This window comes from Oncorhynchus tshawytscha, linkage group LG05 (genome assembly GCF_018296145.1).
Source record: "Oncorhynchus tshawytscha isolate Ot180627B linkage group LG05, Otsh_v2.0, whole genome shotgun sequence".
Classification (NCBI taxonomy): Eukaryota; Metazoa; Chordata; class Actinopteri; order Salmoniformes; family Salmonidae; genus Oncorhynchus; species Oncorhynchus tshawytscha.
In genome coordinates, this window is record NC_056433.1 from 37,534,790 (window position 1) to 37,560,106 (window position 25,317).

Here is a 25,317-nt window from a genome sequence, read left to right on the forward strand (position 1 = left end):
ATCAAAAAAAGGTCTGTTGTCAAACATTCCATAAACTCTGGTGTTTTAATGTAATTGATAAATCAGGTAGAAAATGCAGTTTTGCCACTGGACAGTTCTCCCCACCTGCTCTAAGCCGAAGCTCGCTCCACGCCCCTCCCCCCCCAAACACTTTTTACAATCAGCCCCATTACTCCTGCAGGTGGCAGAGATGGATTGTGTAACGTCTTTGGCTTGATTTTGTTAGAAAGGGAAGAAACGTATCTTTCTGTTGTGTATGTGTGAGATATATATATACTGCATATCATAGGTGACCTGGAAAGTATATTTTTGTTGGGCGTTGGCTAAATAAGGTCTAGTGTACAGAACACTGTGTACGATACGCAGTGAGTTAACGTAGCAATGTGGTTTTTCACTTAAAATGTACACCAAACCAAAACCATTGATTTCAAAGTTTAACAAACCATACACAAGGACTACTTTAAAAAAAAATCTATTTACACTGACAATTTATTTTTGAACAAAAACACATTTTCTGGAAGAACTGTGCAGATGCCGTGTTTGGTAACAGAATTTCTGTATAGTCTCCCTCTGTTTTTTTATGTGACCACTTTTCCCAAAAACACTTAAATATCTGCTCCGAATTAAGATTCAAACATGCTTGCAGAAAGAATGGGTGTCAGCTATGTGACACTGAACTGTACGACACAGAAATGCATGTCACATGTAGAAATATGCAAAATGATTCTACACACTCGCCATTATTGTAATGAGCTCCGCCACCAAACAAGACCCAAGTTTGTCGGTCTGGACTAAACCAAATCTGATCCTATCACATACGTCTATGTTTCACAAGTTTGAACATTAAAGTACATCTCAGTAGAGTATAGTTCAGTACATTATAGTGTACACCACTCTAGTTTCTCTACTGTGTACTGTATTGAACTGTACTCCACTCTATTCTACTGTACAGGACTATACTATAGTCTACTTTACTGTATTCTACTGTAAAGTACTGTACCGTACTCTACTTTTCTTTACTGTACTGTACTCTGCTGTACTGTGCTATACAAACGTTTGAAACAAACATCTAGGATTGGTTGAGATTTGGAGGGAGAGGGAGCACAGTAGCAGGTGAGAGAACGCTAACTATGATTTCCTTTGTAGCCAATTCAATTGCAGTAATACAGTTACACATTTTTGGGTTATTCTGTTATCAATTTGGTAACTCATAAACAAACATTTATATCAGTAAAAACACAAACTAATTGGTAGGTCTACGTTTACTTGTTACTTGTGTGAACTTTCATTATCCTCCCCCCTCATGAGGGAGAGAAAGTAGAAAATATCTTGGATATGTGGTTGATTTTGAATGATTTTTTTTAAATTTACAGAAGGCAAAAAAATTCTCAAATGAAATATTAGTGTTGATGTTAGTTGGCAGGGGTCTTTACATAGACAATATTTTGATGTATTTCTAATACCTTTTAAGACCTGTTTCTGGTAGATGTTTTGTAAGACCCCTTTTCCATCTGTTATTTATGCCTAATTCTTAAGATGGAAAATAATTGAAAATGTATCTATACCTTCATTTCTCAAAAATATATAAACTCCTATGAACTTCACTGTTGCTCTGCAATTACCATTATCATAGTCCAATGGACATGTCATGTTGGCTCACACCAGATTTTAGGAGCGGAGCGTGCCAGGCTGGGCAGGGATGTGTAGTTTTGATTGTTTTTCTGTAGGTAGGCCTAAAATATTTGAGTTAAAATAACCCTATCAAAGCCTATTGGGCCTAAATCAATTATGGCCTATTGTATAGAGATAATAGAATGAAAATGATCGAACGAGAGATCGATTTTTTTGGATTATAAATATTTTGCTACAATGACACATTTCACAGGATTTACCCACCTCGTTCCTTTCTGTTAGCATGTGTGCATCGTAAGTAGGCCCACAGCATCATGCTTTTGGATACCTGTCTTTTCAGATTCCACAATGATTCTTTAGTTGTGGACACTACCGTACATCACCACACTCCCTCTCTTGCTGTTGGTCCTCCTCATCTTTGTGAGTTACCTTGACTTTTTACCTGTGTGTTTTATCAGTTTCTTTATGAAAATATTTAGCATACTAGATGACAGTAGCTGAAGCAAGGGGCTATAGAGCGCACAAGTAGACTACAAATGTATGCTGGGCCTGTTGTGCCCTGAGCTTGTGAAGTGAGCACTACTGGAGAAAAATGCACATAAGTATTCAGACTCTTTGCTATGAGACTTGAAATCAAACTCGGGCGCATCCTGTTTCCATGGATCATCCTTGAGATGTTTCTACAACTTGGTTGGAGACCAGCTGTGGTAAATTCAATTGATTGGATATGATTTGGAAAGGCACACACCTGTCTATATAAGGTACCACAAGTTGACACTGCATGTCAGAGCAAAAATCAAACCATGAGGTCGATCTACTATCTGTAGATCTCTGAGATATGATTGTGTCGAGGCACAGATCTGGGGAAGGGTACCAAAACATTTCTGCAGCTTTGAAGGTCCCCAAAAACATTCTTAAATGGAAGAAGTTTGGAACCACCAAGACTCTTCTTAGAGTTGGCCGCCTTAGCAAAAAAAAAACAATATTTTTTGGCTTTGTCATTATTGTGTGTAGATTGACGAGGGGGAAAAAAACAATTGAATCAATTTTAGAATAAGGCTGTAACGTAACAAAATGTGGAAAAAGTCAAGGGGTTTGAATACTTTTCCAATGCACTGTAGATGCCCCAGTCTACATTAGAGCCCATGACTGGCCAGCCAGTCTGGCTCCATAGTTACCCATCCAAGAACCCTCACTATGACTACACTATCCTCTTAGGATTGTTCACATACAACGCATCACAAGGCACTGTGTGTGTGTCCGGCTCCGTAATCTCCCTCATTTACTTGTTCACAGGGGACCCAGTCATATGTCATTGTCACTGTGAAGAATCATATCATATTCATTCTGCATGTGTTCAATATCTCTTTTCTCTCATCTCATTCCCTCTATAAATAACACACACACCACCCTCCATCCATCCTCTCTCTATTGGGGCGTATGCTGAAATGTTTCTGAAATAATTTTACAGATTTGGTAACAGAATTTCACATTTTAATCACTTAATAATTCATAAACAAATGTATACCATTAAAATGTACCATAACTAGTTGATAGGTCTACCTTTTACTTGTTACTTATGTGAACTCATGAGAGAGAGAGGGAGAGATTAGAAAACATTTTAAAGATGTTTTTTTTGGTAACAGAACTTACAGAAGGCAGATTTTTTTATTTTCTTCCTAAACTAAATATTTCTACATTATTGTGTTTTGATCTATTTCTAATATCTTTTAAGACTTTTTCTGGTAGATGTTTTTTAAGATCCAATTTCTATCTGTTTGACAAGAAATCAAAGCATTTTGTTAATGGAAAATGGGTTGAAAAAAAATGTAAATATGACTTACTTTCAGAAAAATATAGAGTTAGCTTTCATTTGACACCCAATGTTGGTGCTCATGGGTCCTTTTACCAGGAAATCACCAATACTCAACAAATGAAACCAGAGGGATTTCCTCATGTCTCATTCTTGTCCCACTGTTTTTCATTCCTCTCCTCCTGTGTCTCATGTGTTTCTGATCCAGGCCTGTCATGCTGACCGCACAGAGGACATGTGTCGCTCTGGCTGCACGCAGACTTCTAGGAGCTCCCTGCTCCTCACACGGATTCATCAACACACGCTCACAGACGCACTCCCGACAGTTTCGTACCGCAACGCCTTGTCAGGATGAAGTGGACCTGCACCCGGAGTGGGCCAGCCTGGCCAAAAAACAACTGAAAGGGAAGAACCCAGAAGACCTGATCTGGCGCACGCCGGAGGGCCTCAACATCAAACCCGTCTACACTAAAGCAGACTCTGCAACGAAGCCAGATGAACTGCCGGGGGTCTTCCCTTACACTAGGGGGCCCTACCCCACCATGTACACGTTCAGGCCCTGGACCATCAGGCAGTATGCTGGCTTCAGCACCGTGGAGGAGAGCAACAAGTTCTACCGGGACAACATTAAAGGTACTGCACAATACTCACTGCTGGTGTGACCAACTGGGGTTTTATGATAGAATATTGAAGTGAACCCAGGTTGTTGAAGGCTGAGTGGCACTTGTGAATCTTGTGATTGTTGTCTGTCTAGAAATGGACTCTGTCAGGTTTAATCAGGCAAGAGTTCTTTCTCTACTTTATAGGTTAATAAAACAACATTTAAGTACATGTTTTTATGTGCTTATTTTTGGTTACCTTTCCCATTGTAATAAGTGTAACTTCTCTCTCTCTCTCTCACTTCCCCTCTCGCTCTCTCTTTCTACAGCGGGTCAACAGGGTCTCTCGGTGGCCTTCGACCTCCCGACTCACCGCGGGTATGACTCCGACAACCCCCGTGTCCATGGCGATGTCGGAATGGCGGGGGTCGCCATAGATACCGTGGAGGACACCAAGATGCTGTTCGACGGCATCCCGCTGGAGAAGATGTCGGTTTCTATGACGATGAATGGAGCGGTGATCCCGGTGCTGGCCATGTTCATCGTGACGGGGGAGGAGCAGGGGGTACCCAAGGAGAAGCTGACGGGAACTATCCAGAATGACATCCTGAAGGAGTTCATGGTGCGCAACACCTATATCTTCCCCCCGGAACCTTCCATGCACGCCATCGCTGATATCTTCGCCTACACGTCCAAGGTAAGAACCTTAAAGCTACAACAGGGTAAAGCATCCTCTGTACCTCGCCGCCTTGCAAATACAGTTAAAGTCCTCTTTTCTTCTTTTTTCCACGGAAGTAACATCTAAGTTAAGATACAGGCACGTACCTCAAACACAGGAGGTCCGTGACTGAACTCGCACTGTTTCCCCATCATGATTGATTGATTATTGTTACGATTGATTGTTTGGTTGAATGACTGGTTGTTTCCTCCGGTAGCACATGCCCAAGTTCAACTCCATCTCCATCAGTGGTTACCATCTCCAGGAGGCCGGGGCGGACGCCATCTTGGAGGTGGCCTACACCATCGCCAACGGCCTGGAGTACTGCCGCACTGGGCTGAAAGCTGGCCTCACTATAGATGAGTTCGCCCCCAGGTGTGCGCACACACAGAGTGAGATCAGACAGTGTGTGTTGTCCCAGGGACCTCATTCCTGTGTGATGCAGTGCCTCAGAGTTAGTGGCTATGGGTTGTTTCTGGAGAGGTTCTCTTTGTGATTTCCCTGTGTCATTCCCAGTGTCTCAGAGCAGTGAATGTCCTGTCAGACAGACAGAGGTCTCCTCTCCACTAGACAGCTATTCACAGACTGTCCTCTCTGGCTCGCTGTTTCATGTTGTGGTTTTTTGATGCAGAGCCATGTGATTTGCAGCGAGGTCAGAGGACACACACTCTAAATGACTCCCTAGGGTGAATGACAGACTGCTGATTGACGTGTGGTTGTTCGAAGGAAGTACTTTAAAGTTGCTGCAAGTTGACTGTCCTTTCATTTAGCCATGAGTTTTAGCCAGCCTGCGTTTAGTCCATTGTTCATTTAGTCGCTCACTTTGACATCTACAATAATGCAGATCCTTTTTGTTAAAAATGTCTCAAGTCACCTTATTGTCAGTCACGTAGGTAATCACAGAGGTAGGTGACTGTAGTTAGTCCATGCATGTACACACAGACACACACTGCAGTGTTATTGATTGACGGGTTCCCCCTGAGCGGTAGTGATATATGGCATGTGCATAGCATTATGGTCCTGTTAGGACTGTCAAAATCAATAGACCAATAGTGCTTGCATTCAATGAATTGCTGTAAGCTATAATTGTCCTCAGCTGAGAGCTCTGCTGTTACAACACTCTGCTCTACACTTTAGCTGTCTATTCATTCCTTTTGGGAGTTTTAACCGTACTTATTGATTTATTACATCTTTGTGTGTTGTCTGTAAACACCCTATGTGGGCAACCTGTCTTCCCAGTCATTTCTCTGGAGCATCAATATGAACGTGTGGATAATAACACAGGTAACTGACACAATAAAGGAAACGCATGAGTACATTAGGGATACAAAGTATATTGGAAGCAGGTGCTTCCACACAGGTGTGGCTCCTGTATTAATTAAGCGGTTAACATCCCATCATGCTTAGGGTCATGTATAAAAATGCTTGGTTGCCCATTATTTTGGCTACCATGGCTAGAGGGGTCTCAGAGGAGCATATGGTTTAAAGGCTGTGTGTGTCTCAGTAGCCAGATCTCAACCAGAGTGAACCCTCGTGGGAGATTCTGAAGCAGTGCCTGAGACAGTGTTTTCCAGCAGCATACCACCCTGCATACCACTGCTGGCTTGCTTCTGAAGCTAAGCAGGGTCGGTCCTGGTCAGTTCCTGGATGGGAGACCAGATGCTGCTGGAAGTGGTGTTGGAGGGCCAGTAGGAGGCACTCTTTCCTCTGGACTAAAAAAAAAATATCCCAATGCCCCAGGGCACTGCCCTGTGTAGGGTGCTGTCTTTCGGATGGGACGTTAAACTGGTGTCCTGACTCTCTGAGGTCATTAAAGATCCCATGGCACTTATCGTAAGAGTAGAGGTGTTAACCCCGGTGTCCTGGCTAAATTCAAAATCTGGCCCTCAAACCAGTCACGGTCACCTAATAATTCCCAGTTTACAATTGGCTCATTCATCCCCCTCCTCTCCCCTGTAACTATTCCCCAGGTCATTGCTGCAAATGAGAACGTGTTCTCAGTCAACTTAACTGGTAAAATAACGGATAAATAAAAATAAATAAATCAACAAAACACCAAATTATGACATTTCTCGTGGAATAAAGGTGTCGCATCCCTCCAATAGAGTTCGACACTTGTAGAATCTATGCCAAGGCGCATTGAAGCTGTTCTGCTGGCCCAGTGTCCAAATAGGAGACTATGTTGGTGTTTCCAATATTTTGCTAGTTACCTATATCTCATTTCTATAGAATGGTATACTTTGAAAACTCATGGGGAATGTGCTTTCCAACAAAGGACATGCATACTTGGAATACATAGTGTTAAGTAAAACCAAATAAAATCTTGTTCCAACGTTTGATACTCGGGTACTTGTATATATCACTCTATACCCCTCCCTCTCTCCTCTAGGCTGTCATTCTTCTGGGGTATCGGTATGAACTTCTACATGGAGATTGCCAAGCTGAGGGCAGGCAGGAGGCTGTGGGCCATGCTCATTAAGGAGAAGTTCCAACCCAAGCTGGCCAAGTCTCTGCTTCTCAGGACCCACTGTCAGACCTCAGGCTGGTCCCTCACTGAACAGGTGGGCGGACGAAACCCATAATTCACTTTATTTGATCGAGGCCAAGTCATGTAAATGGGGTGAACCTATGACCTTCATATGTTCTGTATCGTGTATTCTGTTTTCTCCAGGACCCGTATAACAACGTGGTGCGTACTGTGATCGAGGCGATGGCTGCGGTGTTCGGGGGGACCCAGTCTCTACACACCAACTCTTTTGACGAGGCGTTGGGTCTACCAACGGTGAAGAGTGCCCGTATCGCACGCAACACACAGATAATCATCCAAGAGGAGTCTGGGATACCCAAGGTCGCCGACCCCTGGGGCGGGTCACACATGATGGAGGCGCTGACCGACGATGTCTACAACACTGCCCTAAAGGTGAGGGGTTAGAGCTCAGGGACCGGTTAAGGATCAGGGGGTCACCCACACTTTACAGTATATTTAATGGTTGTTTGTATTGATTGTGTTCATGTTTAAATGCATTAGATGTTTATAAATTTATTTGATCCCCTCTCCTGTAGTTTATCAATGAGATCGAAGAGGTGGGAGGCATGGCCAGAGCTGTGGCTGAAGGCATTCCTAAACTGCGCATCGAGGAGTGTGCTGCTCGCAGACAGGCTCGCATCGACTCAGGTACTGCAGCAGAACACACACGTGCAGTGCAGGCACACATGCACCCCTGTCCTTCTCCCATCTCCCCACCTCTCCGTCCCCACCGTCTGTTCTCTTTTCCCACCCACCCTCCGTCTTTTTATTCCCTCCTCTTTCTTACATCCTTCTCCCCTCCATCGTCTCACCTCCCCTCCTAAAAAGCCCCATATGTAATTCAGTGGTTATGTTGGAAGCATCAGTCCTCCACTCAGGCAGAACAGACACACTCCATATTTCATAGCTGCTCTTTTAAAGAGACATGTCCTGGAAGTCTGCCGGAATATAAGTAGCACTTGACATCTCAGCGGTCTATTTCCACAGCTCTAGTCAGGATCATACATTCATCATTGGCCTAGCGAACACTGGCCAGGGGAATATAACAGACTCTGCGTGTGTGTGAGAGTGAGCTGGTATCTGAGCTCTGACCTCTCCATCTAAGCCTTTGATCTGATTGCAGACCCAAGGCTGTGCTTATCTGATGCCTGCACAGGGGTCGGGTCCTGTGAACATGGGGGGGCTCCCAGGGCCACCGGGGTTTGTCTTGTGGACATGGCAGGGGTCGGCCTGGTTCGCACGCAAGGAGACCCGGCCGAACGCTACTGCTTTGATGCATGCTGAGAGGGGAGGGAGGAGGGGAAGGGTGGTAGAATAGAGGAGGTGGGGCCCACCGCAGCCATTGAACACAGTAGGGATGGATGGGTTACTTTGTATTTCCCTGCTTTCTATTCCCTATATTTTCAAAGCGGTATATGGTATTAGCTGGTCATCGTGAAGTGAATACTGAAAGCTGTCTGAGAGAAAAACTAACTGCGATGTCTTCTATCGCTTCACTGAACCAGCAGCCAACAGACTAGGGTGGGTGTGTGCGTGCTTGCGTATGAGCGAGTATGCCTCTGCCCCCATCTCTGACTGTGTGTCCCACTGGCTGTGCCCCCCAGGTTCGGAGGTGATTGTTGGGGTGAATAAGTACCGTCTAGAGAAAGAGGAGTCCGTTGATGTGCTGGCTATCGACAACACCAACGTACGCAACAAGCAGATCGACAAACTCAAGAAGGTCAGTGTCACACTCACCCCAAGACTCAACGCGTAATTGAACAAAACGACCCAACCAATCCTCCGGCCCACTTCCGTTCATTTCTCCAGAGGGTCGGTTAGTAACACGTCTCCAAAATATTGACCTTTATTTAGTACTCCACCAACTTTGCCTGCTTCTTGGGCCTGGGAGGCCAAACACACACACACACACACACACACACACACTGGACCTGGCTGCACAAGTTAGGCCCTTGGGTGGATCAGTCAGTGAGCATTGATAGAGTTATGGCTCCACAGTAGTAGTATGATAGTCTACATAGTCCAGACTCGAGGAAACATCTCAAATGACATAAGCCTGGTATCGTTGGCCTAAAATGCCTCTGCATCACAACTAAGGCCATTTTGTTTTTCTTGACCTCGCTATTTGACGCTAATCACAGTCCACAACCTCTTGGAAATGAAGGAAAAAGTGATCTTTTTAAACTGACTCGAGATATCGCATCAGTCTGACAACCTCTGACCTATAATACTACAACTAGGTTTTCCTCAAACCATATTGTGTCCCCATGCGAGATGTATAGATTAAAAGCTCGATAAAAGGATAGACTTTGGATCGGTTAAGTTAAAGTTCAACTGAAAGGATAGAAAGAATGATGCTTGTGTTGTTTACAAGTTGTTAGCATTACCAAGATTGAACAGATCTTCCTCGAATCATCTGTAGAGATGAGAAAAAGTTAGATGAAGGATTACATTTAAAAACGAAATAGAGGAAAGCCTCTCTCCCTTCACGTTCCTCTCGGTCATCATCTTTACGACAGCTTTCACCACACCTAATTATTTTATTGTGAACATAATACATTTATTTGTTTCTGGATTTGTGAGCTGTTGGCTAGGCCATTACGTGCCAATACCGGAGTGGGTACTTCTGGTATAAAACACAACATAAATGTATTTTCGTGAGAGTTGAAAATGAGATGGAAACCCATTTAACTTGTACTCGTAAAGCTTATTAAAGATCAGTGATACTATCAAGAGCAGTGTGCGGTTTCCTTTTTCCTTCATCTTGTTCAACTGTTACCATGCACCCGCAAAAAAGATTGCTCAGATGTGCGAGTGCCTTTTGAATTTAGAATATTCACGTGGAAATCTATTGCCAATTGGATGGACATCTAGCTTATCACAGGAAAGACAAAATGGAGACCAAATACCACAATACAGTGGGGCAAAAAAGTATTTAGTCAGCCACCAATTGTGCAAGTTCTCCCACTTAAAAAGATGAGAGAGGCCTGTAATTTTCATCATAGGTACACTTCAACTATGACAGACAAAGTTAGAAAAAAAAATCCAGAAAATCACATTGTAGGATTTTTAATGAATGTATTTGCAAATTAGGGTGGAAAATAAGTATTTGGTCAATAACAAGTTTATCTCAATACTTTGTCATTGCCAACAAAGGGTATATAACAGAGGTCAAATGTTTTCTGTAAGTCTTCATACGGTTTTCACACACTGTTGCTGGTATTTTGGCCCATTCCTCCATGCAGATCTCCTCTAGAGCAGTGATGTTTTGGGGCTGTTGCTGGAACCACACGGGGGGACCTAGTGAACTTTTTTGCAAATGCTTCTGTTGTTCAACGCCAAACCCACCACTGCAGTTCGTAGGCCAAAGAGCTCTATTTTCATTTTATTTGACCATAGCACTGGTTCCAATCCAAGTGCCAATGCTGTTTATCAAACTCCAGGCAGTGTGTCACAGATATTGAATATGAAGCATAGTTAAGTGTTTCCCGTGTGATTAAATGTCTTAATTAGTGCGTGTGCTACTCCGTTACTCGAGACTCCGTATAGGTGAATCCTTGGTCTGACTGTGTTTAGGATCCAATGAATTTCTACGAAGGTTATTAGCTTGGCAAATGCAGTCTGAGTGGAAATCCATCCCTGTCAAGGTTGAGTTACCAGTAGTGATTTTCACTTATTAATCAGGAATTCCTGCCTTTCTGACATAATCCCAACCCCCCTGATTCTCTGTTGTCCTAATCACACTCACAGTCCCTGCTACTGGACAAGACTTCCGGTCAGTCAGGACAGGTGACAATTAAGACAAAGACAAACTCATTACCAAGTGACAAGCTGGGCTCAAACCCAGTCTGTCCTCAGCTGAGCCTGAAACAAGCCTGCAAATGGAGAGAAGAGTTTATGAAATTACTTTTATTTAAAATTTTGCCAATATCACTCTGGATGGAAACATTAGTGAAATGGCCCAATTTCACCTACCAAAACAAATGTGCCGTTTTGTCACCACATCAACTCCCCATTAATGTAATTGAATATCCAAAATGGCTTGGTTGGCTGATGTTCAGTTTGAGGGATTGAAGACAACTTCTGCAATTATTCAAACCCTAATGACGTTTCTGGCTCTTCATTGTGCTACCAGGTAGTGAGTCACTGTCAAAGTGACCCCTCTTGTGGGCTAAATAAGCAGTGGCATTGCCAGTTTTTGTAGTGACAATTAATCCCTCTATTTATCATGTAAATGGTTGTATTATGTCATTGAAAATGCCATCGAACTAAGATCACACTCGGTCATAGTGTGTTGTACATTGTTGTCATTCTAATCATGTCAGGGCCACAACCCACAAGAGGCCACGAGGTCTCTTCACAGTCCGCAAGTCCAGAACAGACTATGGGAGGCACACAGGACTACATAGAGCCATGACTACATGGAACTCTATTCTACATCACGTAACTGATGCAAGCAGTAAAATTAGACTTAAAAAACAGATTAAAAAAACACCTTATGAAACAGTGGGGACTGTGAAGCAACACAAACATGGGCACAGACACATGCACACACACACACACGATAACATACGCACTATACATACACGTACACATGGATTTAGTACTGTAGATATGTGGTAGTGGTGGAGTAGAGGCCTGAGGGCTCACAGTGTGTTGTGAAATCTGTGAATGTACTTTAATGTTTTTAAAATTGTATGAACTGCCTTCATTTTGCTGGATGTCAGGAAGAGTAGCTACTGCCTTGGCCTGTCAATTTAGTTTGACTTTGGTTTGGCTTCTCATTCTTAAGACCTAGTCTGGTCTGTATTCGCATTGTCCAACTCCTCTGACTATTGTTGTCATGGCAATGCATGACAGTGGACAAACACAGCAGAGAACTAGGCTAAAGCACTTAACAGATATGGACCACCAGGCTGTGAGTAAGTGGCCATTTTCCTGTCCAGAACATGTGTGGGGCCAAACATTGTCCTCAAAATAATGTCTCGTTTGATGTAAAGTCCCTCGTTCTGACACATGGTTTCTACGAAAGCAAGGGTTCAAGACTGAGAGGTGGAGAAGCAAAGCAAAGGGAAATCCTTGGACTGGGAACCAGGCCAACATTTGGTTGTGTTATGGATGTTATACATCAATGTCAATATTAAGCAAAGCAAAACAAAATTCTGACCCCATTAAGGCACAACAGTCTATGGTCTCACTAAACCGCAATGTAGATGATGTCATTATATCAATACAATGAAAAGCCAATATAATTAGAACATATTAGGGTTTGCTGGAGATTCACTGTTGAGGCTATTTCTTCACTAGGAGCTAAAAAGGAATATGTAAATTTAAGATATTGTTTTATATGTATATCACGTCTGTGTGTCTCCTGCAGGTGAGGGAGAGTCGTGATGCTGAGAGGGCGAAGAGGTGTCTGTCGGCCATAGAGGAGTGTGCTCGTACCAGGGAGGGGAACCTGCTGGGGCTGGCTGTGGAGGCTGCTAGAGCCAGGTGAGAAACTATCCCCACTAGTCCTATGGTCAGCAACCCTGGGCTCATTGTCACTTTTGAAGGAAACTTTACTTCCTGTTGAGAGATAGTAGAACACACAAGGTGCAGTTTTGAAATTTGGTTGTGCATCAGCAGTTTCCTTTTGTTATGTCACTCAATTGTCACTCTAAATGTTTTTAGATTGGTAAATTAGTTGAGTCAGCTATCTAAACTTGTAGTAAGCATGGCGGAATTGCCGACCGGGCATGAAGGGCACGTGCCCACGGGCCCTGACCTCCAAGGGCCCCCATTGACTTTGTTAGCCACTCTCACTCAGATATCATTGCAAAATGTGTAGAATTTCACAAAATAAGCTTTAAAATGCATCTTCAAACAATGGCAAAATGAGTAGAATTGCATGAACCAAAAACCAACCAAATCTTGCTTAGGCCCCATGACTGTGATACTGTATGTGGTTGTTTTTCCTCCTAAATTTAGTCTAGTTGAATGTAAGTCACTCTAAAATGTACCAAAATACCAAAATGTTATTACCCTTGATGGAAATTTGTTTTGCACATACATGAAATACTATTGATTGGCTATTCATTATACACAAAATGGGAACATGTCATGCCCAACAATAATACAAGCAATTCATCCAACTAGCTGAGTAAAATTAAATGAATCTACACAAGTAACAAAGGTGTTGTGAATGACCACATATCCCTCCCTACAAATACACTCTGTTGCATTATAGGAAACAATACACATGAATCAACATCAATATTACAATAATGCAACATCCATGTAAATGTGCCGGGGTTTAGCCAAAAGCTAATTTTCACCAGTAGTCCCTGGGCAGCCACTATACAAATACTCACTAAAACAAATACAAAATACCTTACATCCAATGATATATCATTGTAACAACAACAACACTATCATCAACTGTTGTCTTACATGTGAGGAACCACAGATAACTCATGTGTACAGGTTTGGATAGATTTGAGCCATGTTTTCAATTTAAATGTAAAAGTACAATAATCAGTGCAGCTTCTCAAGTCCATGGGCGTTGCATTCCAGTATATTGTAGCTCTAACATAGAAGACCGATTGACCGATTTTACTGTGTGGAAAAGGGACAACACAATCCCCTCTAGTTACTGCCCTTGTTAACCTGGAGGTGCTTTCCTTGAGCATGATATGCCGGCATAGGGGTGGAGGGGCAAGACCATGCAGGATCTAAAAGACAAGGCTTGCATCTACATAAAGCTGTCCAGACTAAATAAATAATGTTTGTAAATGATATGACAACGGTGGTAACTGTTTTGGCTTGTTGTCAAAAATGTTAAGTGTTTGTTTGTAGAGTGATTCAATTGGTTTCAGACTAGTAGCTCCTGCTTGTGACCAGCGTGTGAGGCAATATCTCAGATGTGAGAAGATCATAGCGTGCATATATAGTTTGGTGTCCTCCAGAGGAAGGTAAGGTCTTATAAACCTGAAGTTGGATAATCCAAACTTGACTGTGTTAACCACCTTCTTCACATATTTCTTAAATGTCAAGTTGGAGTCAAATGACGCCGAGATACCTGAAGTTAGACACAACTTTCAGATTCTCTAAATTAACAAGAGCAGCTGGTTGGGAACAATCAATGGAAGAAGTACATACAAACAGTCTTGTCGATATTTAAATGCAGGCATGCAGAATTAGTCATCCATTTAGAAACATGTACCATAGCTTCAGTTAACTTGTTAACAACTAGTTGTTTATTTTGGAGTGTACATACAGAACTGTATCGTCTACATACATCTGCATGTTAACTTGTGGGCAAGCATGTGGGAGATCATTCATATAGATGGTAAACAGAAGGGGGCCTAATGTTGAACCTTGTGGGACCTCAATGTTATTGTAAAAAGTGGCCGACTGAGTGTCCCCCAAACGCAGCCTTTGACGTCAGATAGGAATACATCCAACAATGACTTCAGTGGACATTAAGGGAGGATAGTTTGGATAGGAGGACCTCATGATTCACAGTATCAAAGGCCTTTTTAAGATCCAAAAAGACTGCAGCGACTTCACCACCTATGTCCAGTTTAGATTTAACGCACTCCAGAAAATAGTAATTGGCTGTTTCGGTAGAATAGTTAGTTCTGAATCCAAATTGCATTTGATGTATGGAGTTGCCCTGAATGAGGGGATCAGTCAGATGATCAGCCACCCATCTTTCAGCTACTTTTGATAGCACCGGAAGAATGCTTCTAGGTCGGTAATTTTCCACCGCTGTAGGGTCACCAGCACTTAAAATGGGTATCACTGCAGCAGACTTCCAAGCATTGGGGAAGAACCCATATTTGACGGACAGATTAACGAGATGTACAATAGGGGCAATCAGAGAATATTTTTGTCTCTTCAGGAATACAGTGTCTAGACCAAATACATATTTTGTTCTAGAGCTCCTGAAGAAGCGAATAATACTGTCCACTGCTGACATTTCAAGAATTCTGAATATTGGTTTATTATTATCTATGGGATTGAGAACTGTGGTCTTGGTTGAAAATATTTGATCAGTTCTCTGCCCTTGTTAAAGGTGGTGGATATGAAATCGGAGTCTTGAAAGAGAATCCCATTAACCTTTTAATTCAGGATGTTTCTTGGACTTTTCAGCTCCTCTCCCTGTTAGTTTGTTGAGATTTTCCCGAAATCACTTTGCATCACATGATTAAAACACTTCTGGTTTTAAAGTGATGTATGTGGTAAAGGAATGGCTAGAACAGGGACAGATGCCATTTTAACAGACCACACGACCATTCTCTACAGCCAGACAGACAAAGATGCTCTGTAGTGTAAACAATGATAACGATGATGGCAACAGTAGTACATTTTGGTTATAACTGCCTTTTAAAACGCCCAAGGACAGTGTACATAAAACCACCCCGAAGAATAAACATGCCAACAGAACACCGTGAGACTATTAGAAACACCAGTTGGTTCTGAAGCAACAGTATTACAGTTAGTATGTGGCTATGTAAAGGAATAGTCGTAGCACAATGTGCAGGAGTGTTTCAGCCATTGAAATCCTTGGGTGGGCCACCTATAATTTTATTACATTTTTAAAAATACATTTTTGGGGTGGAAAAAACGCATTCAGTGTAAAATTGTGGGTTGTGGCCTCTAAAATAATCTCCTAATAAGCGCCCTGCCACTCCCACCCTTTTTGATCCAGACCCCAGACCCCCCCTCCCCCCATATAATTTGTAGGTTTAGTGTAGTGTAGGCCTATGTGGCTATGTAAAGCAATAGCCACTGCACAATGTCTAGTTTAAGTAGGCTACTATGTGACCACACTGAAGATGAACTCGGTTACACAAGTATGGCGTCCTGCAAGTGTAGCCACTGTAAAACTACAACTGCGACCTGGCCAAGATAGAGCAAAGCATTGCGACACAAACAACAACACAGAGTTACACATGGAATAACACAATAGGGGAAAAAGGGGAAAAATTAGATGGGCTATTTACAGATGGGCTATGTAACGCTCCAGCGATCGGTTAGCTGCTCGGATAGCTGATGTTTAAAGTTAGTGAGGGAAATATAAGTCTCCAGCTTCAGTGATTTTTGCAATTTGTTTCAGTCATTAGCAGCAGAGAAATGGAAGGAAAGGCTGCCAAAGGAGGTGTTGACTTTGGGAATGACCAGTGAGATATACCTGCTGGAGCGCGGTGGTGGGTGTTGTTATCGTGACCAGTGAGCTGAGATAAGGTGGAGCTGTACCTAGCAAAGACTTATAGATGACCTGGAGCCAGTGGGTCTGGCGACGAATATGTAGCGAGGGCCAGCCGACTAGAGCATACAGGTCGCAGTGGTGGGTAGTATATGGGGCTTTGGTGACAAAATGGATGGCACTGTGATAGACTGCATCCAATTTGCTGAGTAGAGTGTTGGAGGCTATTTTGTAAATGACATCGCTGAAGTCGAGGATCGGTAGGATAGTCAGTTTTACTAGGGTATGTTTGGCGGCGTGAGTGAAGGAGGCTTTGTTGCGAAATAGAAAGCCGATTCTAGATTTCATCTTGGATTGGTGATGTTTAATATGAGTCTGGAAGGAGAGTTTACAGTCTAGCCAGACAACTAGAATATGTGGACAACTACAAATACCTAAGTCAGAACCGTCCAGAGTAGTGATGCTAGTCGGGCGGGCGGTTGCGGGCAGTGAATGTTTGAAAAGCTTGCATTTGGTTTTACTAGCGTTTTAAGAGCAGTTGGAGGCCACGGAAGGAGTGTTGTATGGCATTGAAGCTCGCATGGAGGTTTGCTAACACAGTGTCCAAAGAAGGGCCAGATGTATGCAGAATGGTGTTGTCTGCGTAGAGGTGAATCAGAGAATCACCTGCAGCAAGAGCGACATTGTTGATATATATACAGAGAAAAGAGTCGGCCCGAGAATTTAACCCTGTGGTACCCCCATGGAGACTGCCAGAGGTCTGTACAACAGGCCCTCCGATTTGACACACTGAACTCTGTCTGAGAAGTAGTTGGTGAACCAGGCGAGGCAGTCATTTGAGAAACCAAGGCTGTTGAGTCTGCCGATAAGAATACTGTGATTGACAGAGTAGAAAGCCTTGGCCAGGTCGATGAAGATGGCTGCACTGTACAATCTTTTATCGATGGCGGTTATGATATCGTTTAGTACCTTGAGCGTGGCTGAGGTGCACCCGTGACCAGCTCGGAAACCAGATTGCACAGCGGAGATGGTACAGTGGGATTTGAAATGGTCGGTAATCTGTTTATTAACTTGGCTTTTGAAAACTTTAGAAAGGCAGGATGGATTTAGGTTTATAACTGTTTGGGTCTAGATTGTCACTCCCTTTGAAGAGGGGGATGACCGCGGCAGCTTTCCAATATTTATGGATCTCGGGCGATCCGAAAGAGAGGTTGAATAGACTGGTAATAGGGTTTGCAGCAATGGCGGCAGATCATTTTAGAAAGAGAGGGTCGAGATTGTCTAGCCCAGCTGATTTGTACGGGTCCAGGTTTTGCATCTGTCTCAGAACATCTGCTATCTGGATTTGGGTGAAGGAGAAGCTGGGGAGGCTCAGGCAAGTAGCTGCGAGGGGTGCGGAGCTGTTGGCCGGGTTTGGGGTAGCCAGGAGGAAAGCATGGCCAGCCGTAGAGAAATGCTTATTGAAATTCTCAATTATCATGGATTTATCGGTGGTGACAGTGTTACCTATCCTCAGTGTAGTGGTTTGGGAAACACTGACATAAACAATCACCTAAGAAATACATAACAGCATTTTTCTTTGAACCCAGGACTCCCTGGCGATCAGTGCAATGCAGTTGTTACGGAATAGACAATCCTGATTAAATAAATAAAGTAAGCTGAACTGCAGGGAATATTGAAGGAGAGCGTTGTGAAACCCTGCTGGTGTATTTGATTAAAAGAGAAGTGTTTTTGAGACATGTTGTTGTGCATTCCCCAGATGTTCTGTTGGGGAGATCACGGATGCCATGAAGGCTGTGTTTGGGGAACATAAAGCCAGCACCAGGATGGTGAGCGGAGCCTACCGCAGCGAGTTCGGAGAGCATGAGGAGATCTCCACAGCACACAACCGGTAAGAGCAGAAAGAAAATAGTACTTGATTCTCTGTTGTACTTAATGTTAGAATATAGAATATCTTCTCTGCTCTGTTTTCAACCCCCTGAGACAACACACTAGGGTTTGTAGCAATATTGAATAACACAAAACATATTGAAACATGGTTGGGCGTTATCAGCTTTTGTCCTATCATGATTCTGCACTTATGGCAGAAGATGTTTTCGCCTCCTAGTGGCCAATAATAATATTAAAAAAGGGAGAGAAAAACCCACTGCTAGCGACTTGCATGTTACGGGAGGGATGAGAGGAATCGGAACATTGTCAAAAGACAAGTGGATCCAAATATTTTCTAGTAGACTATTCTACTCTATTGGAGATGTGACACGAAAGAGCTGTGTAGCCTAAGCCGATCTGTGTGTCTGTGTGTGCCGAGGTGTGAGTGACACAAAGTCAACATCGGGTGACGGTTTGTTAATGATCATGGGCTGCAGAGCAAGGAACTCTTGCTGTCCTTAGAACTGGATAATTATATACTGATTTGCATTTTTGCCTCATCCTCCTCTTATTAGGCCAGGGCTTACTATGCGTTGTAGGTAGGTTGCACATTGTTAGAATAATATGGAAATAGGCCCATATGCCTATAGGCTATGCATCCTTTCTTGCATAAGCTTTGCTCAGCTGTAGCCTAGCCTAAGTTTTTTGACTTCTCATTGGATTTTTCCATCTTGGCATTGTTTGCTGAATTTTACTTTTTGTGGCCTGAAATATTTGACATTCGAAATAAAGCTGTGCCAAGTCATGTTCGTATCAAATCGAGAGAAAATCAAAAATGTGACTTTTTAAATAATAAATGTCCGCTATAACAATTTACTTTGACTTTTGGCCCTTGCCAAACAAAAACATTTTCTGATCTAACATTTTGTGCTGCTTTGGTGAAACTCTTAGCTCTGTCTACATAGTTATCTTGCATTCTGTAAATGCAACATATTTATTGAATTAACTATATTCATATTTGTTATAGCCTTACTCGGAATGTCATCCATGCACTGCCCTGCTTTGCGGCAGTCAAGTTGAAATAGGTTAAGTATTGTTTGTCCATTCATGAGGTCGTCACCATCGACGATGGTTGTCAATCATCCTCGATAGATGATACTAATCGTAATATCGCCCAACCATAACACACACACACTTGAAATAAGCACAGGGTCAACTGCAGTGCAGAACCATTTCAGGGTTAAATGCCTTGCTCAAGGGCAGAATGGCTCTGACACCAGCAACCTTCCACTTGCTCATCCCACTGTGTGCCTGTCCTGGGATTTGAACCAGTAACTCTACTTGTCTGCCTTTTCCTTCCCAGTAAGCTAACTGCCACCTCTTGACTCGATCTGGTCGATCTGCAGAACAGTTCAGTTCCAGCAGGATTCATAGACAAAGCTTTTACTCTCATAGACAGAGCCTAAATCAGGTTTGTTCTCAAGGGCCGCAGCATTCAGTCTGGCTTAACCAGGCTAGGTGGTTGTCCCCTTGGGAAGCCAAAGTGATTGGCATGCTTCTACACTTCAGCAATGCACGGAGAAGATGTTTGAAGGCCCTTATTGAACCTCCTATGTGATTGTTTGTGCTCAGAGTTTTCAACTTTCTCCCCCATCAAGTCACTATTGCTGTTGTTGTGTCTGGAATTACAATACATTTAATTTGTCTAGAGCCTTTCAAGAACTTTAATAATATTACACATTTCTGAACAGGGTTGTGGAGTTTAAGAAGAAAATCAAAGCTCTTTGCTGGCAAATACACCAATGCAATAATTTGCATTTATATAGTGCATTATTCAAAGCAAAGGTAACTGACCTCATCAACCACCCATTTGTACAGTAGCATCCACCCATCTGAGCCATTTTATGCTAGACGTTCCACTACACATAAAGGTTGTGTTCATTAGAGCACACCATACCAAAGCATTTAGCAACGGAAAACAAAAATATGTCTATTTTTGGACAAGTTACGGCAGTCCTTCCTTGTTTCAGTTCGTTTTCTTCTGTTTGGTGTCTAATGAATACTACCCAGCCATCACTACAGTCCCTAATATGACCTCTCCTTCCCTGTCCTCTATTGAGTGTCCAAGGTGGTTGTGTACCATAAACACTTAATTATTAATAACTATTGATATGACTTATTAATCTTCTCCCAGGGTGGTGGAATTTAAGAAGCATGAGGGCAGGAACCCTCGTCTGCTGGTGGCCAAGATGGGCCAGGACGGCCATGACAGGGGGGCAAAGGTCATCGCTACGGGATTCGCTGACCTGGGATTTGACGTTGACATTGGACCGCTCTTCCAGGTAAGCTTAGTTGCTAGCTACTGGACTTGAAGAGAAACGATAGAGTATTTATTTCCCAAGTGTTCACAGTAAAGAATAACTCCACGACAGGGAGAGAAGATCAAGTGAGGCAGGGATTCAAACAAACACTGATAAACAACCGAGGTGATTTCTCTTCGAGCAGTTAGCAGCGAATGGGATCTCTGCGAACCTTTGAAATTGCCTATGAATCTATTTCTGTGCTTAGGTCGTTCATTTGCATTGGGTTCAATCCCTGCCTCCATGTTGTTTTAGTCACGCCTCAACTAATTCTTAAAGGTCAAGGCAGTCATTCACATAAGCTATGCCAGGCATAGCACAATGATCACCGCACTAAGGAACGTGTGTGATAACAATGGGACTCTAATGCAGCAATTGTTAATGCTGCATGCAGACATACCACATCATATTCATACTTGGAAAAAGCCCTTACTATAAATCTGCAGGTGGGTCATATCTTGGTCAATCGTCCTTTTAAACGATTAACGCTGAAATTTGTTTGTGTCTGTGAGTGTGAGTCCATCTGGTCTACTCTAGACCTATAGAAAGCCTATGGAACATTCCCTACACAGGCATGGCAAACATCAAAGCTGCATACCGGCCAGTTCACTATGTTTCACCACTCTTCCCTTATCATTCTCCTAGCGAGGATAGTTAGACAGACACTCCAGTCTTGTTAAAACGTCCCAGCCAATCCCTGAATCGGAAACAACATGAAATGCACTACTTTCATTCATCTGCTTGCCCTGCACTCATATTTAGTCTCACCATTTTATTTTCAGGACAACCAGGGCTACAAGTAGAAGATAACATTTGCCAAGTAGTTACATTCATGAGTTTTATTGACATGTCAATAAAGAAATGAGGTCTGCCAAGCCAAAACCTGATTTAAAAAAAAAATTATAATACTAAGAATGCGCTAAGTAACCTAAATTGTTTGCTCAGTGGGAAATGACTATCCAACTAGTCAGTGACAACTGTGTGGAGTTTGACAGCAGTTAAGTGAGCTGCAAATGTGGTTTGCTTAGCTAGCTACATGCCAAATGGATAGGCTACCCTCACGGTTCTGAAATGACATGATCAATTGAAGTTTACTGATCATGAAAAGCATGCAGTTACTTGCTGTATAACTGACGATAGAGCATGTAGAATAATAAATAAAAAAATGTAGTTCTGACTCTGCTCTTCAAGGGCTGATGAGATGATAGAAACGGCACATAGTTGTCTATGGTTTAGTGGAGCTGGGTGTCTCCTTGCCCTCCAGCAGCCAAATTGAACACTGTACCGTATTGTGACGTTTTATTGATTTAAAAACCTATAGAACACACACTTTCCATGACATAGACTGACCAGGTGAATCCAGGTGAACACTCTTATTAATGTCACTTGTTAAGGAGAGGAGACGGGTTAAAGAAGGATTTTTAAACCTTGAGACAATTGAGACATGGCTTGTGGTATGTGTGCAATTCAGAGGGTGAACGGGCAAGGCGAAAGATTTGAGTGCCGTTGAACGGGGTGTGGTAGTAGATGCCAGGCGCACTGGTTCGTCTCGAGCTGCAACGCTGCTGGGTTTTTCACGCTAAACAGTTTCCCGTGTTTAGGGAACATTCAGTCTCACATACAGTCAGGTTCATAATTATTGGCACCCTTGATAAAGATGAGCCAAAAAGACTGCAAAATAAATAATACAAATACTGAGCTATATTGTATGCTCAAAAACATTGGGGAATTATATTGTTTTATACTAATACAATTGCTCAGATAGAGATTTTGTTAAACAAGTAATACTTTTTTTTTTTTTTTTTTCAAAGACAGCGGTCAAATTTATTGGCACCCCTGTTTTAAATACTGTTGCACCCTCCCATTGCGGGGATAATGACACAGCCTTTTTCTAAAATGTTTTAGGAAATTTGAGAACTTGTTGGGAGGGATCTTCAAACCATTCCTCCATACAGAATCTTTCCAGATCCTTGATATCCTTTGTCTGCTTTTATGGACTGCCCTCTTCAATTCAAACCACAGCTTTTCAATGGGGTTCAAGTCTGGAGACTGAGATGGCCCTTGCAAAATGTTGCTTTGTGGTCAATTTACCGATATAGGCTGTGCTCCTTCAGGGCAGCTCACTGCTCAAGCAAAGCGTTAACATATAACATTACCTACAAGCAGGGAGTGCAGTAAGCCATACCAGTCCCCCAAAACAGCAGAACCATATGACAGATGACTATGTGTAGCTACGGCAGAAAGCACTGTTTAAATATTATTAAAGTCATTTTACCTGTGCAAGACTGTATACTATGTGTGAATATTAACCATAGTATACACCTGTGCAAGACTGTATACTATGTGTAAATATTAACCATAGTATACAGTCTTGTAGCATGAGCTGTGCAATGTATGCCTTATATTTCTCGTATGACCCACCGCCGGGTACCCTCACTTGAGGCTAGATGAGCTGTCATCTTGGTATATGAGAATATTCTACTTATCTAACTAGCAACTGTAAGCAGCAGTACGAACCCAGACGCCCTGGAGACGCACCGCTGGGGGCTTTCGCTGAAACTAAATGAGTGATCATCTGGTGGGTCCACATGATCTCCTTATGTAAACAAGCAACCCTAAGCAATATGACCCAGCCAACCACCTGTAGCAATATGCAATGTACTTAAATCAAGTAACCAGCAAAGACTGCAACATGTAGGCTATTGACCACGGCTGACGCCATCTTAGCAAACTTAATGAGGCATGGCACTGGCAGATAAATTCATCGCCGTTAGGAGCTCTCAATAGACAAGTGAAGGAATTCTACCATTACGTGATTGTCTACTAGGCCTATGTGTGAATACTAACTATGTGTAGCATGAGCTAATGCAGCAGTATATCTATTTCTAACATTCTACCTATCTAATTAGGAAACCGTAAATCGTATGAACCCGCTGGCCATTACCTAGCCAACCGCCTACAATAGATGCACCACCGGGGGCTTCGCTGAAGCAGGGATGAGTTATCATCTTGGTATATGAGGATATTCTACCTATGCAACATAGCAACTGGACTACGGGACTGACCCGATTTTATGATCATACTAAAATACTGCCACATGGCAATACTGCAGGAACTCATGTAGGCTCCACGATCCATGATCTTGAGGGTGAAGTTGGGAACGACTGAGAAGCAGTAGCAGTGGAATTGTGTGGCTCATAGCTCGTAACTAGCTCGCATCGCTGATGAAGGAATCAGAGCCGTGATGAATTCCAGTAACTTGTCCTTGGTTGCCAGCATCAATGTTGGAACAAAGGTTTGCTGTGTGCTGCTCAGCATGCAGGCAGCATGACATGAAAGAGAGGACAAAGCAGTGTTTGTTCTGGTGAAGATGACTGATGTTCCATGCTAATTATTTCATCTTGGAGTGTATGGGAGTACAGTTAACATGTGAGTGTCCATAGTGCAAACAGAACATAAGAGATCATGCAAGATTAAAGGGAAGGAACATGTAGCTTATTCAGACTGAGGAACCCCTAAAGCCGTCATACGGACCACCTCTGGAAAGTGTAATGCAACCTCAACATTGTTGCCTTAACATGAACTCAAAGTTGTGCTACTGAGTGAGGAGAGATACTCTTAGTTATGCATGTTGGTTGCTTCTCCGTAGTCCACGGAAAGAAGGCAGACCGATGGATTCCTGAGCAGACTGCACGCCAAAGGGTCCTGACACTCAATATGAATTGAATCCCTGCTATCGAACCATGATAAGAAAGGCTGCATTGGCCTGACTGAAATTTGGAATAGAAAAGATACACGTGGTTATATAACAGAAGACATTGTACAGAGAGAAGAGCAGACAGTAGACTGCTGCAGAGTGGCACAGCTCAGCCATGACACACCATCACATGGCATAAAACAACATACAGACGGTATTACTAACAACCCCCCAAAAACTACCTCAACTAAATGTTAGTACAGGTGGTTACCTAACTATCTAAATAGCCTAACGACCTACTAATACTGCTCAGCAGCAGTGAGAGTGACATGATAATCTAAAACCTAGACCTAATAGTCTACTAGAGCTGAAGGTTTATGTCTAACAGTATATGCCGGTAAGCCATGAGAAAATAATAAATGACCTGATGATGAGAGAAATAGACCCCATAGATGAATAGAATAAGCCTTGATATCTGAAATAAACTCTCTAACAGAAGTTCCCATTAGAGGCAATAGCCGCTTGATCGCCGACAGCTTATCGCCATGTGAGTGTTTAGCAAGCACACCGCCTGCTAGGTAATGCTAGTATCAACAGGATTAGGCAACACGGTTCAAACTATAGCGAGCCCTGATTGGTCATCGCACAGCTATACAGCTTCAGCTTCCCCACTAAGGTCCAAGATGATAACCCTAACTTTTCTTCCTCCGATTTCAAGTTATGGTTTAGGTTAGGCAATAGTATACATGTAAATTGAGGCTGTAGCGTTATTTGAATGCTAATTGTAGCGATCACTTCATTATAGTCATCATGTATTAGCTCATATTATTATGTGTTATCTTCATGTCTTACATACTACTTCGATCATGTGTTTCAGGCTGCAACTCTTATGCAATGGTAACTGCTAGC

General features: G+C 42.7%; 1 protein-coding gene across 4 annotated transcripts in view; it reads left to right on the top strand.

The window, feature by feature from the left end:
- LOC112232961 (methylmalonyl-CoA mutase, mitochondrial-like) overlaps nt 1-25,317 on the top strand; it is a 40,754-nt gene that overhangs the window by 2,216 nt on the left and 13,221 nt on the right. For 3 of the 4 annotated variants that reach the window (XM_024400296.2, XM_024400300.2, XM_024400299.2), the window contains exons 2-11: nt 3,654-4,078; nt 4,374-4,741; nt 4,980-5,137; nt 7,152-7,323; nt 7,434-7,682; nt 7,826-7,937; nt 8,894-9,009; nt 12,667-12,782; nt 18,242-18,373; nt 20,546-20,693. In XM_024400296.2, coding sequence (XP_024256064.1) covers nt 3,661-4,078; nt 4,374-4,741; nt 4,980-5,137; nt 7,152-7,323; nt 7,434-7,682; nt 7,826-7,937; nt 8,894-9,009; nt 12,667-12,782; nt 18,242-18,373; nt 20,546-20,693 — 1,989 coding nt within the window. In that variant the 5' untranslated portion in view covers nt 3,654-3,660. Of the gene's footprint in view, nt 1-1,972; nt 2,053-3,653; nt 4,079-4,373; nt 4,742-4,979; nt 5,138-7,151; nt 7,324-7,433; nt 7,683-7,825; nt 7,938-8,893; nt 9,010-12,666; nt 12,783-18,241; nt 18,374-20,545; nt 20,694-25,317 lie in introns of all 4 variants that reach the window. The other variant, XM_024400297.2, reaches the window with a different exon arrangement.